This window comes from Micropterus salmoides, unplaced genomic scaffold (assembly GCF_014851395.1).
Source record: "Micropterus salmoides isolate LMB-PRFRI ecotype aquatic unplaced genomic scaffold, ASM1485139v1 Ms_hic_scaffold_13, whole genome shotgun sequence".
In the NCBI taxonomy this organism is placed as follows: Eukaryota; Metazoa; Chordata; class Actinopteri; order Centrarchiformes; family Centrarchidae; genus Micropterus; species Micropterus salmoides.
The window spans coordinates 6,160,254-6,182,095 of NW_024040374.1; the positions used below are offsets into that span (position 1 = coordinate 6,160,254).

The following is a 21,842-nucleotide window of genomic DNA, read 5'->3' on the forward strand; positions in this document are numbered from 1 at the left end:
CTTATGTGTGCGTGTGTGCACGCACACACACGCAGGGCTCTTGTCACTTGTTTCTGTTTCCTGGCTCCCCAGCTGCTCTGACCCTTCCCTCCCCTCTTTCTCTGCTCTCCTCGGCCCATTCCAGTTCTCTCCTCTCCTCCCTGCGGTCGTGAGTGTGTTTCAGGGTGAGCAATGTGTTGTTCGGTGGGTTTCGCCAGGTCTCTGGGTCTAGCCCTGTTGCCTCTGGCCCTGTGCTGTATCCTGGCCAACCTGCTGCTGCTGTTTCCTAGGGGAGAGGTTACCTACATCCAGCAGGACCGTCTGGCCAGCTACATCTGGTACTTTGGTGGACTAGGAGGAGGGGGACTGCTGGTGAGTAAGAAACTGTGCTTATGTTCTCATTAGATGATGAAGCCCTCGGGTTAGTTATGTGTTATATATTTGTAGAGCTGTACTGTAGGTTTTAGTTAGGTAAAAATATTCTGATCCCAATTTTTTCCAGTTTTGGTCAGATCACATTTCTGTGGGTGACTAGTGACATATTTTAAAGAAAGGACAAACACATACTAAGTTCCATTATCTTATTTTATCATCAGTGTTTGGCAACACATAGACGACCCAAGTGTGGTCCTCTCTTCAAAACCTCACCTTGCATGAGATAATGTTTCTTTAACTTACAGTCCAAGTAAGTTACTTTTTATAGATTTGTATTTCAAGTTTAAAATTGTTTACTAACTAAATATTTTACTTTGATATTTTCCCAACTGTTTTTCATACCAATCAATAAATCAAAAAAGATATGAAAATATATGTTTTTCTTTGTGTGAGAAAAGCCCTGACTTATCCTTCTATCAAAACTTAAATGTAATAGCTCTTTTTTCATGTGGTGCACAACCTTCTGTCCCTTTTCTAACTTTTCAGAACAAATCGAAATCGCCACGGTGGGAACTTTGTGTACAGTCCAGGTGTTTTTCATAGATTTAAATATTATATTTACTTAAAGTTTAGAAGCTGTATTTATGGCAGGTTTTGGCCAATTATTTCTACATGTTATGATACATTTCATAAAAATATGAGAATAAGCTGTTATTGAAAGCTGTGACTTCAGATCTGATTAGATTATTTTGCCTGACAGAGGAAGCTGAAACAATGTGCATTTAGGTTTAACTGAGGTCACTGGTACCACGTGGTGGAACTAATCACTATTAGTTGCAGCCTAGAGAGAAAATCACTGAAACTAAAAGTAATGAGATTCACTTTTCATTTGGAATCAAAGTGAGTAATGTAATGTGGTTTAATGTCTCATTTAAACCAAAATGAATGAGATTCTTTGACAGCATTTGAGCCATGTGACACGAAAACTCTCCACTGGGAATACGTTAAAGAAGCATTATGATCTAGCCACATTCACTGGAAACAAGTACGACCCTCCCTTCCCCCCTTATTCAGTGTTAATAGAGACAGCCACTGGTACATGTAGATACAGTGTGTGTGCTATTACGTAGACTGAAGTCTTTTGTTTATTATATATGGCCTGTTCAAATTAATTTATGCTTTTAACTTCCTTTTCAATGCTCATTTCATGTGTTTCATTGTAGTTATCTGTACACAAGACAAGCTTTGGACTCATAAAAACACAATTTAGACCAAAGGATTATTAAATGTGACTTGTTTCCACTTCAACACAATTCAGTCTGAGTGTGTTTGCGGTTGTTAATTGAGAACAATGGAGTGTTGTGTGAATTCACAGTTAATCCATGTGCTCTACATGCTGCTGATCTGTTGGGTTTATGTTCTGACTGAGGAGAAAAGAGGTTTTCTTTTAGTTTGGTTTTAAGAAGGAACAGAGGAGAGATTGTATTTTCCCAGATAAGATTAACATTGTTTACCAGCAGAGCACTTGTGTTGGGTTCATAAAGCGTCACTCATATTTTATTTATTTTATATTTATATTTGACTTTGTCATGGAGAAAATGGACAATTTGACCTGCAGAAGTTTAGTGTAAAGTTGCCACAACAAGCAAGAAGTTCAACAGGTTAACATTTTTGTGACACGGTGATTCATTGTTGGAAAACTTTATTTATAGAGGTGATGAATCAGCACAGAAATTGGAGACCAGCATTTCAAAACCGGAAAAGGATACAAAACAATGATCAGATGATACTGATAGTCTGCTTGGAAAAATGTGTGATGTGGCCTCTAGTAAGAGCCTGTCTCAAATAATAGCCTGGATCTGTTTTAGGAATACACAGAAGTTGATCTGTGTTTAGGTTGGTCGTGTTACATCTGACATAAGGAGAAAGATACTTTCTGTAAGCACAGGGACTTTGTTAATTCTGGCGATTTTCATACTTGAATGTATCCTCATTTACGTCTGAAATTACTTTTGCCTTGCTGTCCTTATTTTTTCCTCTTTGTGGAAATCTGAGAACACTAAGGAGTCAAAGAGCAAACTGAACCCCTCTGAGACAAATGTAATATATTTTTAGCTCCCACCCTCCTCTCCCTTGCTCTTTTAACCTCCTTTTTCCTCCTTTAAGATCACACTGTGCACTTCCCTCTGTCTTTATCTCTGCCTCAGCTAAAGGATAGTGTTTTATGAGCACATCCAGGATGCGTATGTTATGATTCCTATGATCTTTGCGTGTGTATGTGTGTGTAAAACCTTGGGAACTTCCCTCCCTCTGTTTTGATGTGATTTAAAGCCCTTGACTGCTGCGAGAGTGACAACAATGCCGGAAAGAGGAGGAGATAAAAGAGGGAGGGAGGGCTAGTAAAAGAGTAGAATGCTGAAGCAAAGCAGATTAGGATTTCTATTATTTCTCTTGTGCAGTTTTCTTGCAGTAAGGCCGTCCACACAACTGTACCTAAGATGAATACAGAACAGAATGCACTGTTTATGTAGCCAATGCTCTTGTTTAACCACTTGTACTGTCAGGATTAATGATGAATATGTCTAACACTATCAATATGCCATATCCTGAGTTAAATATTTCAATGAATGATGAATCGTAATGAATTGGGTTATGACCTGATCTTCTATTTAGCACCAACAACAGGTCAAAATTGTCACTTATGCAACATTCATTTCTGTCAGTGCTAACATAGCCATGCTAACAGTCTCCAAGTTTCTAATATAACTCAATTTCTGTATAGTGCACAATATTTAACCTCCACCATTTTAATTTACGTGCTGCATACTATGTTAGCATGTGCTAGCATTCCGTTAAATTCAGTAAAGTGAACTTTCAGCGATCTGTGTCTAAAATGTCCTAAAACTTTACATTTTGTTCACCACTATTGGTAAATATCTTATAGCAAAGTTGTTTTTCTGTTTTACTGTCTAATGAGCATCACAGCCTCAGGTTGCTAGTGTAATTTACTTCCTAGGTGATGGGTTAGGAAATATCCAGATGAACAATACTGCTGGTGATTGACAAGTGGGACAAAAATGCATCCAGGATCAAGGGTCTGAGGAAAGAGTGTATGTTTATGTATGTGCTGTATAAATACATTTGAATTGTTATTCTATTACTATTGTCGTACTAATTATATGGGTGGTCCATAGACTGTATATAAAAAGGTGGTAGCACAGATACAGGTACAGTTATTAAGTGGGGAATAACTTTGGAAGCATTGATATGAAATGCTCCCAGCTAACTGCCAGCAAAGAGGAGACGGATTAACAATAATTCCTTGTAGTATATGATTAATGCAATGTTGCATTAGCATCTACATATTTATAAACTGTTGTAATTTTCTTATTTAACATGTTTCAATGTATGATGTATAATTTTGTTTCTTCCAGGTCCTTGTTCCAGCTGTGGTCTTCATCACTCTGGGGAAATGTAGCTTCTGCTGGAATGAGAGCTTAATGGTAAGGGACTTACCAGACAATAAGTACTACTTAAAATCTACAGAAGGCCCAAGGTACTATGCTATGCTAAAGTCTGCACCAAACACTAATTTTACAGTGGCTCAGATCCAGGAGTAATATTGATGCTAAGTCTTATACTGTATATGCTGGATTAGTACAATGCTATATGACATGTTTTGTTTGCTAAACAAACCTTGTATTTAAGAAAATCTTCATTTCTAAAACAGTTACTCTCTAGCTTTAGACTACCACCAAGATGTCATTTTATGTTCTCATATATTTCTGTTTGCTATCTACATTGTTCATTAACAGTTTCAGTTTTCCTTTTTCTTACATTAAAATGGTTTTTTTTTGCACAAAACTGTCTTTCACCCCTTGTACCAATTTCCCATTTTACTGTTATTTTCTCACCACTTGGAGAATAATACTTTACAGTTGTCATTAAGCCAGCTAACAGTGTGTCCTTATGAGGTGGAATGCTAATGCTAATCCAGCTATGACAGTTCAACAAGGGTCCCATTGTTAGTTAACACTCGACAAAGTAAGCTTGGCTCGCACCACTCAAGCCACATGCGCAGCTGCCGGTGTGTGTGTGTGTGTGTGTGTGTGTGTGTCTGTCTGTCTAATCTATGAAATTGTAAAAAGAAACCGCTTACATTTATACAGACAGTCACACACATTCACAAAGGCATCCAAACATGTGCACGTTCTTCTTTAAAATCACTTTGTGTGTCTGTGTTCTTCAGATGTGCGGGTCAGTGTTGGCAGCTGTGGTGGGCCTGGTGGGGTCCGGATACTGTTTCATCATATCAGGGTTCGCCTTGGCACAGGGTCCTCAGTGCTTTACCACTTATGGATGGACGTACCCCTTTCAAAATCAAGGGGGCAGGTAGGGAGATACTGTACTGTGTGTGTGGTGGCATGGGGGTGTATAAACAGATGACAATTGAATGAATTTTGTCTTCTAGGGCTGCAATTAATGATTATTTGAATTGTCAGAAATATTTTTTTTAATCAATTTATAAAGCATTTAGTGTGTAACATGTCATGAAATAGTAGACCCAAAGTGAAAAAGAAAATGAGGAAATCCTCACATTTGAGAAGCTAGAACCACTGAATTTTTGGCATTATTGCTGGTTAAACATAAATTATTAATCAATTTTCAGAATAGCTGTTGATTGATCAACAGGTCAGTCATCTCAGCTCTAATTTGTCTTGAAGAAGGTATTGTAAACTGAAACTGAACATTTTGCAATGGGTTTTGTACAAGAAATAAACACGGTAGATCTCAGTGCACTTGGCTGAGATGTTTTTATGCAGCCATGTAAGTTTTTTTTTTGTGAAGCACTTCTTGCGATACTACTGAACCCACTGCCGGCCCATTCATGACATCATTGGTACAATTCCAAAAGGGTGCGGAAATGAAAAGCCAGGTGTTTTTACTGAATGCACGACAACCAAGTGGCCCATTTCAGTCCAGCTAAAGGACTGAAGTATTGAAATGGTATTTTTTGTTTTATATTTGAGAAAAGTAAATCAAAATTTAACTGCCAGGCAATCCTATACTTGTGTGTGTCAATTCTATACTTAAGTGTGCAAAGTGTATGAAATGGCACATGACCATAGTAACAATACTTACCTTCATGCTGTGTTACCAGTTAACTTTCCCTGTTGAAAGAGATCTATCCATGGGCAGTAAATGGCCATGGTAGAAGAATGATAATACACCACAAGTTTCCCTTTAATGTAGTCCACCTTGTTTGATATTTTTGGACCCTTGTCATGTATTAAGGCTTACACATGTCTTCAATAAATAGCATAGCACATTAAGAATGCAGTGCAACACTCAGTAGCTGCATTTCTACCAACATTTTATCATCAGCTACACCTTACTGTTACTATTGATTCTCTGCTTATCTCTCTTTCTCTCTCTGTCTTTGTTTCAGGTATCTCGTACTACCAGACACTTGGTCACAGTGTCTTCAGCCGGCTCATATCGTTGAGTGGAACGTAACTCTGCTGTGTGTGTTACTGGGCCTGGCTGTGCTGGAGTTCATCATCTGTCTCTTACAGCTGGGAAACGGTTTAGTCAACGCAGTCTGCCGGCCCTGTTGCTATAAGCAGGAGTATAGTCTTAATGCTTAGTCAAACACGCACGCGTATGTAGTCTCACCTGCAGAGACAAAAGTGCATGCGCACACATAAAATTCACACTCATGTATGTACACATACAGGACATTAATGGACACATGCATTATGCGGAGTCTTGCCCAGCACCATGTGTGAGTGAGCACAACACAACCTTTCTCCTTAGACACTCGTACGCCTGCAGTATCATGGAGACCTGACAGCCAAGTCAGTGTAACCACTATATTTTCAAGCTTTCAATTTGCACCGTTAAAGTGGCAAAAATCACTATGCAGTCATTGATGATGATTGATGACATTTCAAAGGTAAAAGGTTATTAATTGATGATAATAATGTAGGTGTGTTTGCCAGGAATAGTCCATAAAAGAAAGAAAAAATACATCTTACTTTGTACCTGTTGAAAGTAGGTTAATCAGACACATGTAAACATATAATAAAGATAAAAGTATCATTGATAATAATAATTATTGCGCAGTTGTCACACAATGGTTTGGAAATCCATATAAAACAGAAACTTTCTGGTGCCTATTTGTTTGTTGTTTTTTTTTAAAAGGAGGTTAGGCAGAATTGTGTCTGAGTGATAACTGTACACTCACTTCATGAAATCTGTATTCTTAATGCCAAGGTTGCTCACTTTGGATGCTGTTTTTATTGAGATGATACTACAATTCAAATCACAATGTCATTACGCCAGCTTATGACATAAGCTTTTGTGTCATTGTGTGTGTCCTTGCAAGAAGTGATGCACATTTCCATTGTCTTTCATCAGCATCTTGCCTGACATGATTATGGCGAGGCAACAGGAAGTGTCCTTTCTTTCCAGCTTTATTCTTGTGGTTCCAACATGTCTACACTGTGTTGGATCAATTAAGGATTACCAGCAAATTTGTGTGTGTTTGTACATTTGTTTTTTCATTTTTAGAGCATTATGTTGTAAATTGTTTTCTTTGCGCCTTTCTGATGCTAGATCAGTGTTCGGACATTTTATATATATTTTAGTGACATATTTTTATAATGTATGTTTGTGCTGCCTTGAATAAAGAAATGCCTATTTCCATTTGAAGTATCCAGTGAGTCATTTAGTTGAAGCTGAATGTGCAGCTGGTCTTTGTCCACCCAATAACAGTTTTTATTAATTGTCAGGACATTCAGCAATTACACGTGATGTCTTTAGACAACACACTTAAATCCCCAGAGATGTCATTGGTAAGCAGTGTGTTACATACAGCAGCAATATACAGTAGATGTGTGTACGTGTGTTTGCATGTTTGACTCCCCTCCTGCACTTCCTTCAATCTGTTCCAGTAAATGACGTTTCCATCAGCTTATCTGATATCCTCTTTTTAGTTCAACATCATTAGCTTACCCACTCACTCTTAGAGTGGAGGGGGGGCTCTAACACAAATGCACTATTAACTTATGCGTACCCACCAAATGTTGGCTTGTGTATGTGTGTGTTGGCATGTAGCCTGCTCAGTGTGTTGTAATCAATTCCTGGACTAAAGTTTCTCTCCTGGAGTTTCCAGAGTTGCCTGTTTTTGATCCATACGAGGATGCAAACTTAGAAAACTTGTGTCCCTGACCCTGGGAGCTGAGCACATTGCAAGTCCTTTTTCAGCAAATTAAACAAAATCTTGCAAGTCCCTTTCATAATGTGTCTGTGTGTGTGTTCTTTTCTGTCCATGGCGCAATATGAGTAAAATTGCTTTATAAGCCTTAAAAACAATGATAAACCAGTCTTGAAAGTTGTTAATTGACTAGAAGTAGATTGAAGTAATTTAAGTCCATCCATCCATCGTCAACCATTTATCCTGTGTACAGGGTCGCGTGGGGCTGGAGCCTATCCCAGATGACACTGGGCGAAAGGCTGGGGTACACCCTGGACAGGTCGCCAGTCCATCGCAGGAAGTAATTTAAGTGAGATGTTAAAAGTAATTAAACTGCCTAGCTTGGTTAGACTGTGTTGATTAGGTCAACACAGTGAAATACATGAAATATGCAAATGTAAGCAACTAAATCAGTAGTCAGCAGTGCCCTGGATTCAGAATGTCTTTTTAAACTAACACGGGACAGCAGTATTGACTGGATCAAAAGTCACAGTGTTCTCATCTTTGTCTAAACATGACTAGATTTTTGACTGCATTTACACAAGCACAGAAAGAAAATTGATTTGTACAGATCTGGTTTTCTATATTACTGCTAAAAGAAAATTAAATACACAAAGTTTAATGTAAATGTAACTTTAATCTAATCTCTTCATGTTTGGACAATCAAATGTGGATGACGCAGACGCAAACATTTTCTGTTCTTATGCAAGTCTAACCTTTTGATCAGGCTGCCAGTAAACTCACTCTCTTGCCTTGCTGATAGGTTTGCTCAAACCCTGTCTATTGGTCAGTGACCCCTCTGCCCTGCTTGGCTGTCCCTAGCTGTAAGTCAGCTGGGTGAGTATAAAGACACACAGAGTCTAAAGTCTCTCAGACAGACTGGCTGATAAACCGTGGTCAGTTGTGTGCAGTTGTTTTTATCATTATAATCTGCTGGATCACTGAACAGAAATAAAGACTTGTCTTCCTCCTTGGCAGTTTTACTGTGGACTTATAGTTGGTGAAGTGCCAGCGCCATATCTTCAAAATGCATCAGTTGGGGTTAAAAGGAGTGTTGCTGCTGTGTTGTGCAGCGGTATGTGTGTCTGGGATGAGGAGAGAGTACTTCCTCAAGATAGAGGAGGTGTCTTGGAACTATGCCCCAAGTGGAATGAACATCATTCAGAACCGCACGCTGCAGGAAGATGAGTAAGTACACAAAATACATTGTCTTGATAATGTTCAGAGTCAGAGTCAGTCAGCCCCAACCATCCTGGAGCTCGTCCAAAATGCAGCAGCATCGATACCAAGCAGAGAGACTAAACCTCGCCTGCATTAGCCTCCCTTTAAATTTAAACATTTCTACGTTTTAAGATTTGTTTTGGGATTTACATCATATTGTAATCTTGTATTTCCCCAACCTCTTCTCCACATAAAAAACTGTAGCTACTTCACCTCCAGACTCAGAAATACTGACCATTACTGTTCTCCATTATATGCTCTCTATTAAAATCATGTGTATTTGAGCAAGTGTTTACAATTGCTTTTTAGTCTACACATAATTAGTACTACAGTCACTGCTGTTGAAAACCATGTATCTCCAAAACATCAACTTGTAATGACAAAGCCTTATTTTTACCTGTGATGTAATATACTTTTAAGATAACCCAATCGGTTTTTAAATGGTTTATATATGTTTAGAGGCAGGATCATCTTTGCCAACATGTAAAGGAACTCTTAATCTTTAAGTCTATCTGAGAAAAATTTACCAACATTACATATGGTTTTAATTAGACAGCAATGTGGTGTTTGTTTTACATTTACCTGTGTCTTTTTACTGTTCCTCCCTGTAAAAGCACTTTACTCCACATACTCCAAAAAGTACTCTAAACTGACTTGAATTTAAACATGCACATGAATCTAGATGAATATTAATGTCTTATATCACTGATGTATTGGGACTCATGTATACAAGCTCATTTCATACACACATAGAAAGCACATATATGGTACACAAAAGGTTTTTGCAAAACTGGGCAAATATTGATTAACACTAACAAGACAGCACACACATATTAGACCAGGAAAACAAAACACAATATGAAGTACCTGGCAAATACAAGATCACAATTATTATTAATCACAGTTATGAATATATGATATACAATGTATAACATAAATTGCACTAAAAATCTAAATAATCTAGACTACAATGGCCATCGCCATTGTTTTGTTTATGCAGCTCATTGTTACTTAGCACCTGCAAAAATGTACATAAATGAGCATGCTTCCTGATCATTTTCTGATCTAAGTACACATGTTTTTGAGAAATTCCCAGTAGACATTTTGACATGTCACATAGTAGAAAAAGCACAGGTGTTATTGTTGACATAAAGTATTCTACTTGGGTGAGCTAGTTTCAGGGTCCTATTATTCTGCATGTACACTCTCTTTCATGGCGTACTGGGACACTTGATGGAACAGAGCCATCATTAATGTTATTGGTAATACCTGTACTTAATAAGCAAGTTATTAAAATTATTTTAAGCGTCTACATTATCATTACTGTGTTTTTTTCAGTAATTCTGACCAATTTTGAAATGTAGTCCTCACTAGTACAGTAGTACCTGAGACACACATCTCATTCTCTCTCTCTCTGCCTGGATTTCTCTCAAGAGAAGCCTCAGTCTTTTTAAAGAGAGGCCCCCAGCGTATCGGCTCCACCTACAAGAAAGCTGTGTATAAACAGTACAGCGACGCCACCTACAGGACAGAGGTGATCAAGTCAGACTGGCTGGGCTACCTGGGACCCCTGTTGATGGCCGAGCTGGGAGACACAGTGATTGTCCACCTGAAGAACACGGCATCCAGACCTTACAGCATCCACCCACATGGACTGAACTACAGCAAGGGCAATGAGGGTGAGGAATTACTGAAGTGAGGCACAAATCAGTGCAGACTTATCAAACTGATAGAAGCCCCTTGGATGAGAGGTGAAGCGTTCCAAATATTTTCACTTAGTTTCAGTTGCCCTTGATTTTACAAAGACAACTGATTGGTATGTTTGTGTGCTTGTATCTGTCTCTTCAGGAGCCCTATACCCAGACGGTACTGGTCCAGAGCTGAAGAGAGATGACTCAGTAGCTCCTGGTACTACATTTGTGTATGAGTGGACCGTCCCAGAGACCCACGCCCCAACATCAGATGATAGCAACTGCATGACCAGATTGTACCACTCCCACGTCTACACACCAAAAGATATCAACTCAGGACTAATAGGACCCCTCATTGTCTGTAAGAGAGGTAATGGAAATATTTTAACCTAGTGTCAGTTGGGGAACTGATTACATTCACTCAAGTACTGTATTTAAGTGTGATGTGGCGATGGAGTAGTGGATAAGCAACATGCCTCTGGTGTGGGAGACCTGGGTTTGATTCCCACTGCGACATCCACTGGTGTGTCCCTGAACAAGACACTTAATCCCTAGTTGCTCCAGATGCGTGTGACCTTTGACATATATAGCAATTGTAAGTTACTTTGGATAACAGTGTCAGCTAAATAACTAATTAATTAAAGTGCACATTTGAGGTCCATTTTCTTCTACTATATACTTCTTCTCCACTACATTTTATAGGAATTTATTGTACTTTTTACTCCACTAAATTTATATAACAAGTTATTAGTTAACCTTGCTAGTTACTAGTTACTTTTTAGATTTTACATTAAAAGCAGTTGATCTTCTTAAAGAATATGATGCATTGTTATATATTTAACTCCCCCCAAATTAGCAGCACCTTGAAAAGCTACAGTATTAAAATGCAGTATTAATAAATAATATATACAGTACTAACACTGATAGATGCCATTCTGCTGCTGATAATACTTCTCTACTACTTAAGTAACATTTTGAATGTAGACTTGTTCTTGTAATTGAGTATTTCTGCATTCTGCCACTTTTAAGCAAAGGATATGAATATTTCTTTCATAGCTGATCTCACAGATTAGATTTCAATTCAGCAATGTTTTTTATAGGGATGAAACATTTAGTTCATTAATGGACAACTAGCCGGGGTCCCTAACAAGTGGAGCTGATTTGTGATTTCAAAACCAACATCTTTTTTGAGGTGCACCCCAACAGTAATTAGTGAATATTGACAAGGTAAACAAGAACGAAAACTGACAAAAATGAATCATCACATTATTGTTTTGTTCCATTAAAAGGCCATACTAGTTGGCAACTTACATGATACAATTATTACAGTGAATTTCATATAATTAACTTCAATGACAAACTGTAAAGCCGCTGAAAATGATTCCTTTCTAATTAATGATTTCTTTCGAATTAAATATCCATGACTGAATAAGCAACGATCAAAGTAAAAAATAAGATATTTAACAATTATTTTTAGGAGCTGGTTACTCACAAACACAGATAATCTGTTTTAACAGGACTGTGTGTGGGTGTGGTTTGATCAGATTTGATTAACCCTGAGCAAACAACCTGTCATCAGCCTTTGGTGTGAGAGACCCGGGTTCAATCCCCCACTGTTACCCATCCACCATTGTGTCCCTGAGCAAGACACTTAACCCCTCGTTGCTCCAGAGGCGTGCGACCTCTGACATGTATAGCAATTGTAAGTCGCTTTGGATAAAAGCGTCAGATAAATGAATAAATGTAATGTACTGTAAGAAGAAAACAGAAATCTCTCATGTGAAATAAACTAAAACAGCACCAAATTTGGCAGAAGATAGTCTGTTCATGTACAATCCTATCAATAATAGCAATTGAAATAGGTTTTCAAAGCCTTAAGTGGGTTTACCCTTTGGTACATCAATGCACATTATCATAAAATGCCCTCTCCTCTGTAGGAACTCTGGACTTACATGGAGACAGCTCAGGAGACTATCTGTACGCTCTGATGTTCATGGTGTCAGATGAGAACTTCAGCTGGTACCTGGACGACAACATCAGGACGTACATTACGAATCCCACCAGAGACCTGAAAGAAGATGAAGATTTCATAGAGAGCAACAAAATGCATGGTGAGGGGGAGAATCCAGGTCAACAAGCCCATATACTGTACATACACATATAAACACCTCTAACTCTGAGTGTGGATTGCAGGTATAAACGGTTTTCTGTATGGTAACCTGCCTGGACTGAGCATGTGCCAAGGCAATAAGATCCACTGGCATATGATTGGATTGGGCAATGAGGTAACTATTGTATTATTAGTATTATGACTACTAACCAGAATTGCTTTTGTAATGTTTTTGTTCTCGAATTTAAAAGTTTTTTTATAGTGCAACATTTTATTCATGCAGTGTACAAGAGTTAAGAAAAAAGAAGGGATCTTTTTAAGTACATTTAGAAGAGGCTAAGTGTATTTGGAAATGTATAACGTGTTACAAAAAACAAAAGTCTGTTGATTTTATTTTAGTTACTGAATTTACATTTGGTTAGATATTGTCTTGGTGTTTGCTACAAGCACTTAGTCTAAACCTATTTAAATGTCATCCATCTACAACAGGTGGACATGCATTCAGTTCATTTCCATGGCCAGATCCTGACCACTCAGAACCACCATACAGATACAGTCAGTCTTTTCCCTGCCTCCAGCGCTACTGCTGAAATGGTAGCTGACAACCCTGGACACTGGCTGCTCACGTGCACTGTCAATGACCACTTGATGGGTGAGCTCCACATCCTCCGTTCCTAATATGAAGTTAATCACTTCACAAAGATGATGGAGTTTAATTTGAGCAAGACGTTTAGTCTCCTAACAGAATAATTATTTAATTTGGTTTGAGTTTTTGTTTTGTGTTTTCTTCCAGCTGGAATGCAGGCTATATTTGAGATCAAGAAGTGTTTTCCCAACGTCCATAAGCCCCGTCCGCACGGTGAGCTCAGGCAGTTCTTCATTGCTGCTGAAGAAGAAGTCTGGGACTACGCTCCTACGGCGCCTATTGATGGGTTGGTTATTGTACACACAGACATAAAATGATCCTGGCTGGTCTTGATGTTTCTGTAAGCGACTACCTATTCCATTAATAATTCATACTTGTGTGTGTTTGTGCGCGTGTAGTGAAGCAGACGTGTTTGTAACCAGAGGTCAAAACCGTATTGGAAGCCGCTATAAGAAGGTTCGCTATGTGGAATACACTGACAACACCTTCACAACAAAGATGCTACGTACCCCAGAGGAGAAACACCTTGGAATTATGGGTAATCCAGAATGGGCTGGGGTTGGTAGCACTTTTCCAGAGAATAGCTCTGGGAGGCAGAAATAATGTCATGAGTATAGCTAAATGCTCTCTAAATGTTACTGCTATTTGGGTAAGAAAAACATCTTATCTTCTAGCACCACCATTGTTGAAGGTATTTAGGATTATAATCTTAGTCATATTTTGGATAAGCTTCCTTCTTTGCTTTAACAGTTTGCCAGTTAGTTAAGGAACCATTACATGACAGGGCTGGTTCTAGACACGTTCCAGATTCTGTGTTCAATTCAGGATTCAACACAAATGTTTGAAATATGTCGGCCGGATCTTGTTACTATGATAAGATATCTCCTAGTAAAATGTCATCTAATGGTCTGTTGTCCTAAATTTCCAACAAACCAATAACTCTTTGTGTGTGTATGTGTGTTTGTCTCCATCCATGTCTGCAGGTCCTGTGCTGAGAGCTGAAGAGAAAGACACTATCAAGGTGGTATTTAAGAACAAAGCCACCCGGCCTTACAGTATACAACCGCACGGTGTTCAGTACAGTGTAGAACAGGATGGGACGCTCTATCACAATGAGCTGGAAGGTTAATACATGCACACACACCCTTATATACAAATATCAGTGTATCAGATTATACATGAAAAGCCTCCTCTCCCTTTTTACGTTTTCACCCCCCCCCTACCCTACATCTTCTCTTCAGAGTCCTATACAGCAAAGAAAATGCGGGAGCTAAAGAAGGAACCAAGTGAGTTAAATCTGTAATTACAGTACCAATCTACTGTAAGTTAGCATACATTAACTTATTATAATCAGTTTCCCTTTCTTTAAATAAATGTATTTATTCAGGAGTAGTGACCCCTCCCCCAGCTGCTTTGGTGAGACCTGGGACGGTGTACACCTATGAGTGGATGGTGCCAGTGGGTGCTGGTCCGGTACAGGGGGAGGCTGACTGTCTGACCTATATGTACTACTCTGGAGTGGACCCCGTTAAAGACACCAACTCTGGACTGGTTGGACCGCTTCTTGTCTGTCGACCTGGATCTCTGAAGAAAGGTGTACAGGTGAGAAGAGAGTGTGACACTAAATGTAAATCATCAGTTTTTAATATCAAGAGGTGTCACATACAAAAAATAAATCAGGTCACATCTCGTTGGATCTGGTATTTTCAATTCTGATTTGTGGGTTATTTGCAGCATAGGTGTCCTCAATCTGATACAAACAATAATTCGACATTTTATCACTCAAATGTAACATGTCAGATGTTACCGTGCTGTTATTGGAGGAATGATGGAGGACAGCTGCAACAGAGGTCTGCTGTGAAGGGACACAAAAAGTGTATAAAAGTAGACTGAATGGCCAGGTTAAAACCCTTAAAACAGCCATCATTGAAGCTGAAGACACGATTGAAGAAAGTCGTCATGGCTGGGTAATGTGATATATTTTCAACTTCAGAAAGGGGTCGGACCGCCAGAAAGGTTAAGAACCCCTGATCTAGAACATGAGTCTGTTGGGTCCTTGGTGATGTTCAGTGACAAGGAGGACTTCTTCAGAAATGTGGCATCTATCAACAATAAGATCTAAGAACTAATCAGAGCAATTCAAAAATAAATAATGAAAACAGATTTCATCAGTGTTTTTTATTACCCCTTGATGCCTGAATGTATTTACAATTATATAATAAAAAAATTTTATTTGTGTTTTTACTTTCAAGTTATTATTATTAATTTGTCTATAGCACATAGAGTACATGCAATTTAGTGACAACAGGCATAAAGCAGTGCTTGCAAAAGGGTACGTGTCGAAGAGACACTTAGTTCGAGAGATGTCACAATATGCGATATTAGGTTCACCAGAACATGACGAAAAGATTCTTAAACAGTGTTTTAGGGATTTCCTCAATGCCAAGATATATGAGCGGGGGTCTAGGGGGACCTTCCCCCAGGAAATTTTGATCATTAAACACTTCATTTCCTGCATTTTGGTGAAAGTTTCTGCACCAATTTATTTTAATTGCATTGGATGCTTTCTAAATGTGCACATAAACCTTTCTAAAGTTATTTTCGTTTATTATTTAACTGCAAGCTATATTTCCGAAAATTTTTAAAGAAATTATGCTTCAAAAAAAGTTGTGGGGACAAAATCAGCTATTTCAAAAAGTGGTGGGGACATGTCCCCAGCGTTCCCAGTGTAAATGACACCTATGAGTTCCACCATAGACATTTTCCTTTTAAACGTCTCTCGATTACAATGAAGTCATAGATTTGTGTATCAGAACGTTTCTTCTTCCCTGTGACATTATTCATCCCATGACCCCTCAGATTTATCCTGTAACCACTGGAGTGTGCTTTACCCCTAGGTACCACTACATTAACCTGTAAAAAGCAGTCAAAAGTAGCTCCATCTTCACCAGCTACACAGTAAAATGCATCAGTCAAGGGGCCATAATGAGTACTTTTACTTAATATATTATATAGTATACACTGGTACAATATATAGGCCTACTACTATAATTTTACTAAATTAGGATTTTGAATTCAGTACTTTTACTTCTATTTCTATTTTTACTGAAGTGGTACTTTTTATATCTACTGAGGTTCATACAGTACTCTTCTGTGTGTCTATTCAGACTTTAGAGCCTATTTAGATCATACCAGTTGCCCGCCTGTAAGCCTAAATGTATTATTAAACCACAATTTGACACATTTCCTCTTCTTTTGTCTCTCTTCTTCTCATATAGAAAAACTATAATAAAGAATTCCACCTCATGGCCACGGTGTTTGATGAGAACCTGAGCTGGTATCTGGATGACAACATTAGGACCTTCACCACTGCGCCCACCACTGTTAAGAAGGAGGATGAGGGCTTTATGGAAAGCAACAAGATGCACGGTGTGTAGGAAACACATATTCACACACACTGATCACCAGGAGGCTCAGATGGGGTTTAGAGTCCCCCCACAATCATTCACTAAAGATGTGACTTCTTGCTACAATTCTTATTTTTACTTATCATCATCACATTTTCCTCCTGAGATAAACACTGAGGGTTTAATTTATATGACTCTCTCTTTCAGCAATCAATGGGTTTGTGTATAGGAACCTCCCTGGCCTGACCATGTGCAAGGGGGATAAAGTAACTTGGCACCTGTCAGGACTGGGATCAGAGACGGACATCAATAGTCTTTACTTCCAGGGAAACCGCTTCATCTACCGCCAGAACAGACGAGACACCATCAGCGTCTTCCCTCACATCTCACACACTGTCACTATGGAGCCAGACAGCATGGGTATGCACACACATACACAATCAATCACACAATTCAAACAGAGCCCAGATATGACAGGCAAACTTTTATGTGTGTATGTGACCCAAACATATCAAAAAACAAACTCCGGGCATAGAAAATATGGAATGGAGAAAACTAAACCACTAACAAAGCCACTAAAAATTTGGTTAGTTTATTAACATTCCATATATTTATATATATGTATGATGTCTACCTTTTTTATACAGGACTTATTTCAATTGTTGTCCCATTAAATGTTTGAAATGAAGAGACATAATAAACCATCTAAAAATACAATCCTAAATCATGTGAACAAATAAAAAGAACAACTTGACTACTAGTCCCATCTTTCTGACACAAGATACTTATGGCCGTTTTACATACAACGTCGTCTACCTGCCCAGGGACTGCAGATGAAAATCAGATATTAAATGTGGTACAATGATAAATGGTAAACACTACAGCTGCTAAGCATGTCAGCACTGTCATTGTGAGCCTGTTAGCATGATGACCTTAACATTTAGCTCAAAGCAGCTCCGTGCCTATGTACAGCCTCCCACCTTCAGACATGTCATTAGTAACATAAAACCTATTTATGTATATGCCATGTCAGCTGGGTTATACAGTGACCAGTGGATTAGGATTTGAAATGCAGGATTAGTTATCTGGCAGTCAAAGAAAAATAAGTGAAAACAGATTGATTGGAAGAAGAAAGAAACCATCTTCAGGCAAACCTGAACTTGACTGATGCCTGGGCTTAATATTAAGCCTGTCATGTGTATTATATATTTTAATGTTTGTGTGTGTTTCAGGTCAGTTTGAGGTGGTGTCACCTACAGTAAACAATTATCGTGGTGGGATGAGAGCCAACTACACGGTAGAAAAGTGCAGCTTTCTTCAGCGTCAGGGGGAGATTATGCTGCATTCAAAAACCTACTACATCGCTGCCATGGAAACAGACTGGGACTACGCTCCGAACCGCACCTGGGAGACTGAGATGTTCCGCGGTCATGAGAGGTACAGTACCACCTGCACATGCACAAACTGAGTTGATTTACCATCTCATCTCATATGTTATGTTTCTTATTGTCAATGAATACATTGCATTGATCCTACTAACAAGCATTGCCTGTGTAATGAAAGCTTGATGTATCTTAGACCTTCATTTTACCAACGATTAAAGTGACATCAGGGAGCCACACTGTTGCACTGGGTGTTTCTTCATTACAATGAACAATGGTAAATATATGTTTGAGACCCATTTTTAAAGATTTACTTGTTGAGATATAAACAAAGAGTTTAGGGCTGAGAGCCACAAATCTCCTTCCTACTTCCTTACAATTTTCTTGGACTTTGCACAAGTAGATTATGTCTTGTTTTCAATGTATTGTATTTTTATTGTAACCAAACAGACAGACACGGATTCACGCACAAACATATTTACATACAAATGGAACGCTCAAACACATCCAACATGAGGTGGCTGTTTGATAGTAAACACAAACACAAGATTACAAACAGACACCAATCCTCACTTATTCCTCTGCCAAATAAGCCTGCCTCTCTCCCTCTGCAGTCCTGCTTCTGTCTTCCTGGACAAGCAGGGTGGATTTATAGGCTCCCGTTACAAGAAGGTGGTGTACCGCCAGTTCACCAATGACAAGTTCACCAAAGAGGTGGAAAGAACAGCTGATATGGAACACCTCGGCATTATGGGTAGGCATTCAGGGCAGCAGAAATGTACTGCTGCAAACTGTGATTGCAAAGTAAAAGAGTAAAAACCAAAGATTATACTATAAATATGAACCATTATAGATTTTTATTTTACCAACTTGTAAATAGAACACCTTCCCTTTGCCCAGGTCCAATGATTCATGCTGATGTGGGAGACAAGGTGAAGGTGGTTTTTAAAAACATGGCTTCCAGGCCTTATTCGATCCACGCCCACGGAGTCAAAACAGAAAACCCTGATGTCTACCTCACCAAACCAGGTACAGACAGACAAGTAGAATATCAGCTGACAGGGAGGCAGACAATCAATAAACATTGCAAATCGAAAAATCCTGAAATGGTTTGTTTAAATTGTGGATTTATTTAAGTATTAGCTAGTAAAGTTAATGGGTGGCGATGGAGCAGTGGATAACACGCATGCGTTTTGTGTGAGAGACCTGGGTTCAATTCCCACTGTGACCCATCCGCCATTGTGTCCCTGAGCAGGACACTTGTACCTCCAGTGGCGTGCAACTTCTGACATGTATAGCAATTGTAAACTGCTTTCTAAAAATGTATTAATGTATTAATTTTCTGAGAAGATCAAAGGGCTGGAGCCTGAAAACTGAATTCCTTTATAGTAATTGGTCTTGGTACTATCTGCCCTTTCACCCAGCTCTACTAGACTGTGTGTGACTTGAGTTTTATCAATATAGCACAAGCTTCAAAACCTTGAAAAAATACTAAAATTAAAATTAAAATTATTCTTTCTCAGGTGAGACTCACTCCTACTACTGGTACGTTACAAAGAACACAGGACCAACCGCAGAGCAAGAGCAGTGCTCTGTGACAGCATACTACTCCACTGCTGATGTTATCAAGGTATGCAAATACACACGCACACGCACACGCACACACGCACATGTGCTTATGTTGTCTCCCTGCCTGCTAGGACCTGTACAGCGGTCTGATTGGTCCGTTGGTGATCTGTCGCCGTAGCTGGGCCAGGTAGGTGTTTCTACATCTGTACATTATGACTGAACTATTCAAATTAGTTAATACTGCAGTATACAGTGTGCTTGTGTGATTTTCAGGGCAGGTAAGTATACCGCAGTGCAGTTTTACAAACTGTGTTTCTTTCAGGACTTTAGGCGTGAAGAAGGAAGTAGAAGAGTTTGCTTTGCTTTTCCTGGTTTTTGATGAGAATGAGAGCTGGTAAGTAAAAAGAGTCTCAATACTCACATAATTCACAGGCCTCTCTTTAAATATTTCTTATTGGGCCTGTTTTATCAGAAGAAAATAATTCAAGTTAAACACGTTGACCTCATTTGTCTGCTTTTGTTAAAGACAACCATTATTGACCTCATGATACACATCACTGTCAGAATACACAATACAGCTCTGTATGTCGTGTTAATATCATTCTGTAACAATGCCAAGAACAAAAACTGCTGTGCATTTATTAATTGGCCATTTTAAAAAAAATTACTACTTTTATAATTTCAGGTATCTGGATGAAAATATCAGGACCCACATCAGAAACCCTCGCGCAAACTTGAAGGATGAGGAAACCTTTATAGAGAGCAATAAGATGCACTGTGAGATAAAAATAATTTAACTCCATCATTTTCTAAAGAAATGTCCTAAAACGTTATTACGTTAATATATGTGTGTTTTTGTGTTTTTCCGTGTATGCAGCCATTAACGGTTATATGTATGCAAATCTTAATGGTTTGAACATGGAGGTTGGTGACAAGGTGTATTGGTACCTCATGGGAATGGGAAATGATGTGGACATACACACTGCACATTGGCATGGACACATGGTAGAATATAAGGTAACCTAAATTAAAAATACAAACATGCAAGACACGCCTACAAAATCACACATTATACATGCTCACTATATATGCTCACTAGTACAGACAAAAACCAACTCTTCTTTCTCTCCAGCTGGGTGGAGGTTCTCGTAGTACTGATGTGTATGATCTGTTTCCAGCCACCTTCCAGGTAAAACCTCAAATCTGACTTGGCTTCAACTGATTTTATTTGCAAAGGACACAAAATAGAAACACAAAGATTTCTAAATGAATATCAACAATTGAAATAGCTAATACAGATGAACTTTTAATTAAGTTTGATTACCTCTTCATCCTCTTCCTGTTCAGACAGTAAAGATGCGTCCTCAGTACCCTGGTACCTGGCTACTCCACTGTCACGTCATTGACCACATCAGTGGTGGCATGCAGGCGATTTATACTGTTACTGAGAAAGGTATGGAAACAAATTGGGAAAGAGAAACAGTAAAGGAGGATAATGAGGATGCTGTGTAGGGAATAACATGTTTCTTTCTCTCTGACAGCAAAGAAGAGGGGAATCTTTGGCTGAATAACAGAGAAAAATGGATCCAGAAAGAAAACAGCAAAGACCAGTTAAAATGTCATTTAATTACTCAATTTACTAAACTCTTGTGTTTTATAAAGCTGAGATAATTACAGGTCAGAATAAAAACATCACAACCCAACAGTTATTATATTTTATAATGTGCAATATATTTTCCAAATGACAGTAAGACTGTAAATAAAAATAAATAATAAGATAATAAATAATGAACCTGATTCTCACGTGTGGCCTGCAATCCCAGCAGTCAGGCAGCAGGGGGCACTACAGCCTGACCATTGTCATTACATTATGTGGGGATCTGCTGTACTTTCAAGAAACAAAAATCATTACACATTATCATTACAATCACATATTGTTTTTTCAGCGATGTAACTATGAACCTAAGATGGCTGTAGAGGAAACCTGTATCGTGTGGAAGAGCATCTGATTGATGACAGTCAGGTAGTGTTTTTGGCCCTGATCCTGACCTGAGTTCTTTATTATGGGGTATCTGTGAATACCGAGTCTGATACTACTGATATGTACACTGAAATAACAGGTGTAGCCTTATTTTTCACGTCCATCTTGATCTAAATACTGAGGGTCCTGGTTTAAAACTATAAAGATGATATGCTTAAGTTAT

The 21,842-nt window shown here is 38.7% G+C and overlaps 2 protein-coding genes across 3 annotated transcripts; both read left to right on the forward strand.

The window, feature by feature from the left end:
- Positions 1-7,068, forward strand: tm4sf18 (transmembrane 4 L six family member 18). The gene is made up of 4 exons (XM_038715216.1): positions 1-351; positions 3,789-3,857; positions 4,604-4,746; positions 5,804-7,068. The coding sequence occupies exons 1-4, from the start codon at positions 172-174 to the stop codon at positions 6,000-6,002; spliced, it is 591 nt and encodes a 196-aa protein (XP_038571144.1). The 5' UTR covers positions 1-171; the 3' UTR covers positions 6,003-7,068.
- Positions 7,069-8,474: 1,406 nt separating this feature from the next.
- Positions 8,475-21,435, forward strand: LOC119900354 (ceruloplasmin). Of its 2 annotated transcripts, none has more exons than XM_038715213.1 (24): positions 8,475-8,800; positions 10,268-10,512; positions 10,682-10,894; positions 12,462-12,635; positions 12,718-12,809; positions 13,124-13,286; positions 13,428-13,566; positions 13,679-13,818; positions 14,264-14,404; positions 14,522-14,566; positions 14,635-14,882; positions 16,559-16,709; positions 16,895-17,107; positions 17,920-18,124; positions 18,684-18,823; positions 18,970-19,098; positions 19,593-19,699; positions 19,770-19,825; positions 19,961-20,032; positions 20,324-20,415; positions 20,516-20,655; positions 20,771-20,827; positions 20,986-21,091; positions 21,180-21,435. In XM_038715213.1, the coding sequence occupies exons 1-24, from the start codon at positions 8,640-8,642 to the stop codon at positions 21,203-21,205; spliced, it is 3,255 nt and encodes a 1,084-aa protein (XP_038571141.1). In that variant the 5' UTR covers positions 8,475-8,639; the 3' UTR covers positions 21,206-21,435. The 2 variants fall into 2 exon arrangements, with proteins under 2 accessions (XP_038571141.1, XP_038571142.1); XM_038715214.1 differs by having other exon boundaries at positions 8,640-8,800; positions 14,668-14,882; positions 21,180-21,205.
- Positions 21,436-21,842: the final 407 nt, after the last annotated feature.

Coding starts and splice junctions, on each gene's coding strand:
- tm4sf18 (XM_038715216.1), top strand. CDS start 172: ATGTGTTGTTCGGTGGGTTTCGCCAGGTCTCTGGGTCTAGCCCTGTTG. Junction 3,858..4,603: donor GCTGGAATGAGAGCTTAATG/GTAAGGGACTTA, acceptor TGTGTTCTTCAG/ATGTGCGGGTCAGTGTTGGC. Junction 4,747..5,803: donor TTTCAAAATCAAGGGGGCAG/GTAGGGAGATAC, acceptor TCTTTGTTTCAG/GTATCTCGTACTACCAGACA.
- LOC119900354 (XM_038715213.1), top strand. CDS start 8,640: ATGCATCAGTTGGGGTTAAAAGGAGTGTTGCTGCTGTGTTGTGCAGCG. Junction 10,895..12,461: donor CCTCATTGTCTGTAAGAGAG/GTAATGGAAATA, acceptor TCTCCTCTGTAG/GAACTCTGGACTTACATGGA. Junction 20,828..20,985: donor TGTTTCCAGCCACCTTCCAG/GTAAAACCTCAA, acceptor CTTCCTGTTCAG/ACAGTAAAGATGCGTCCTCA.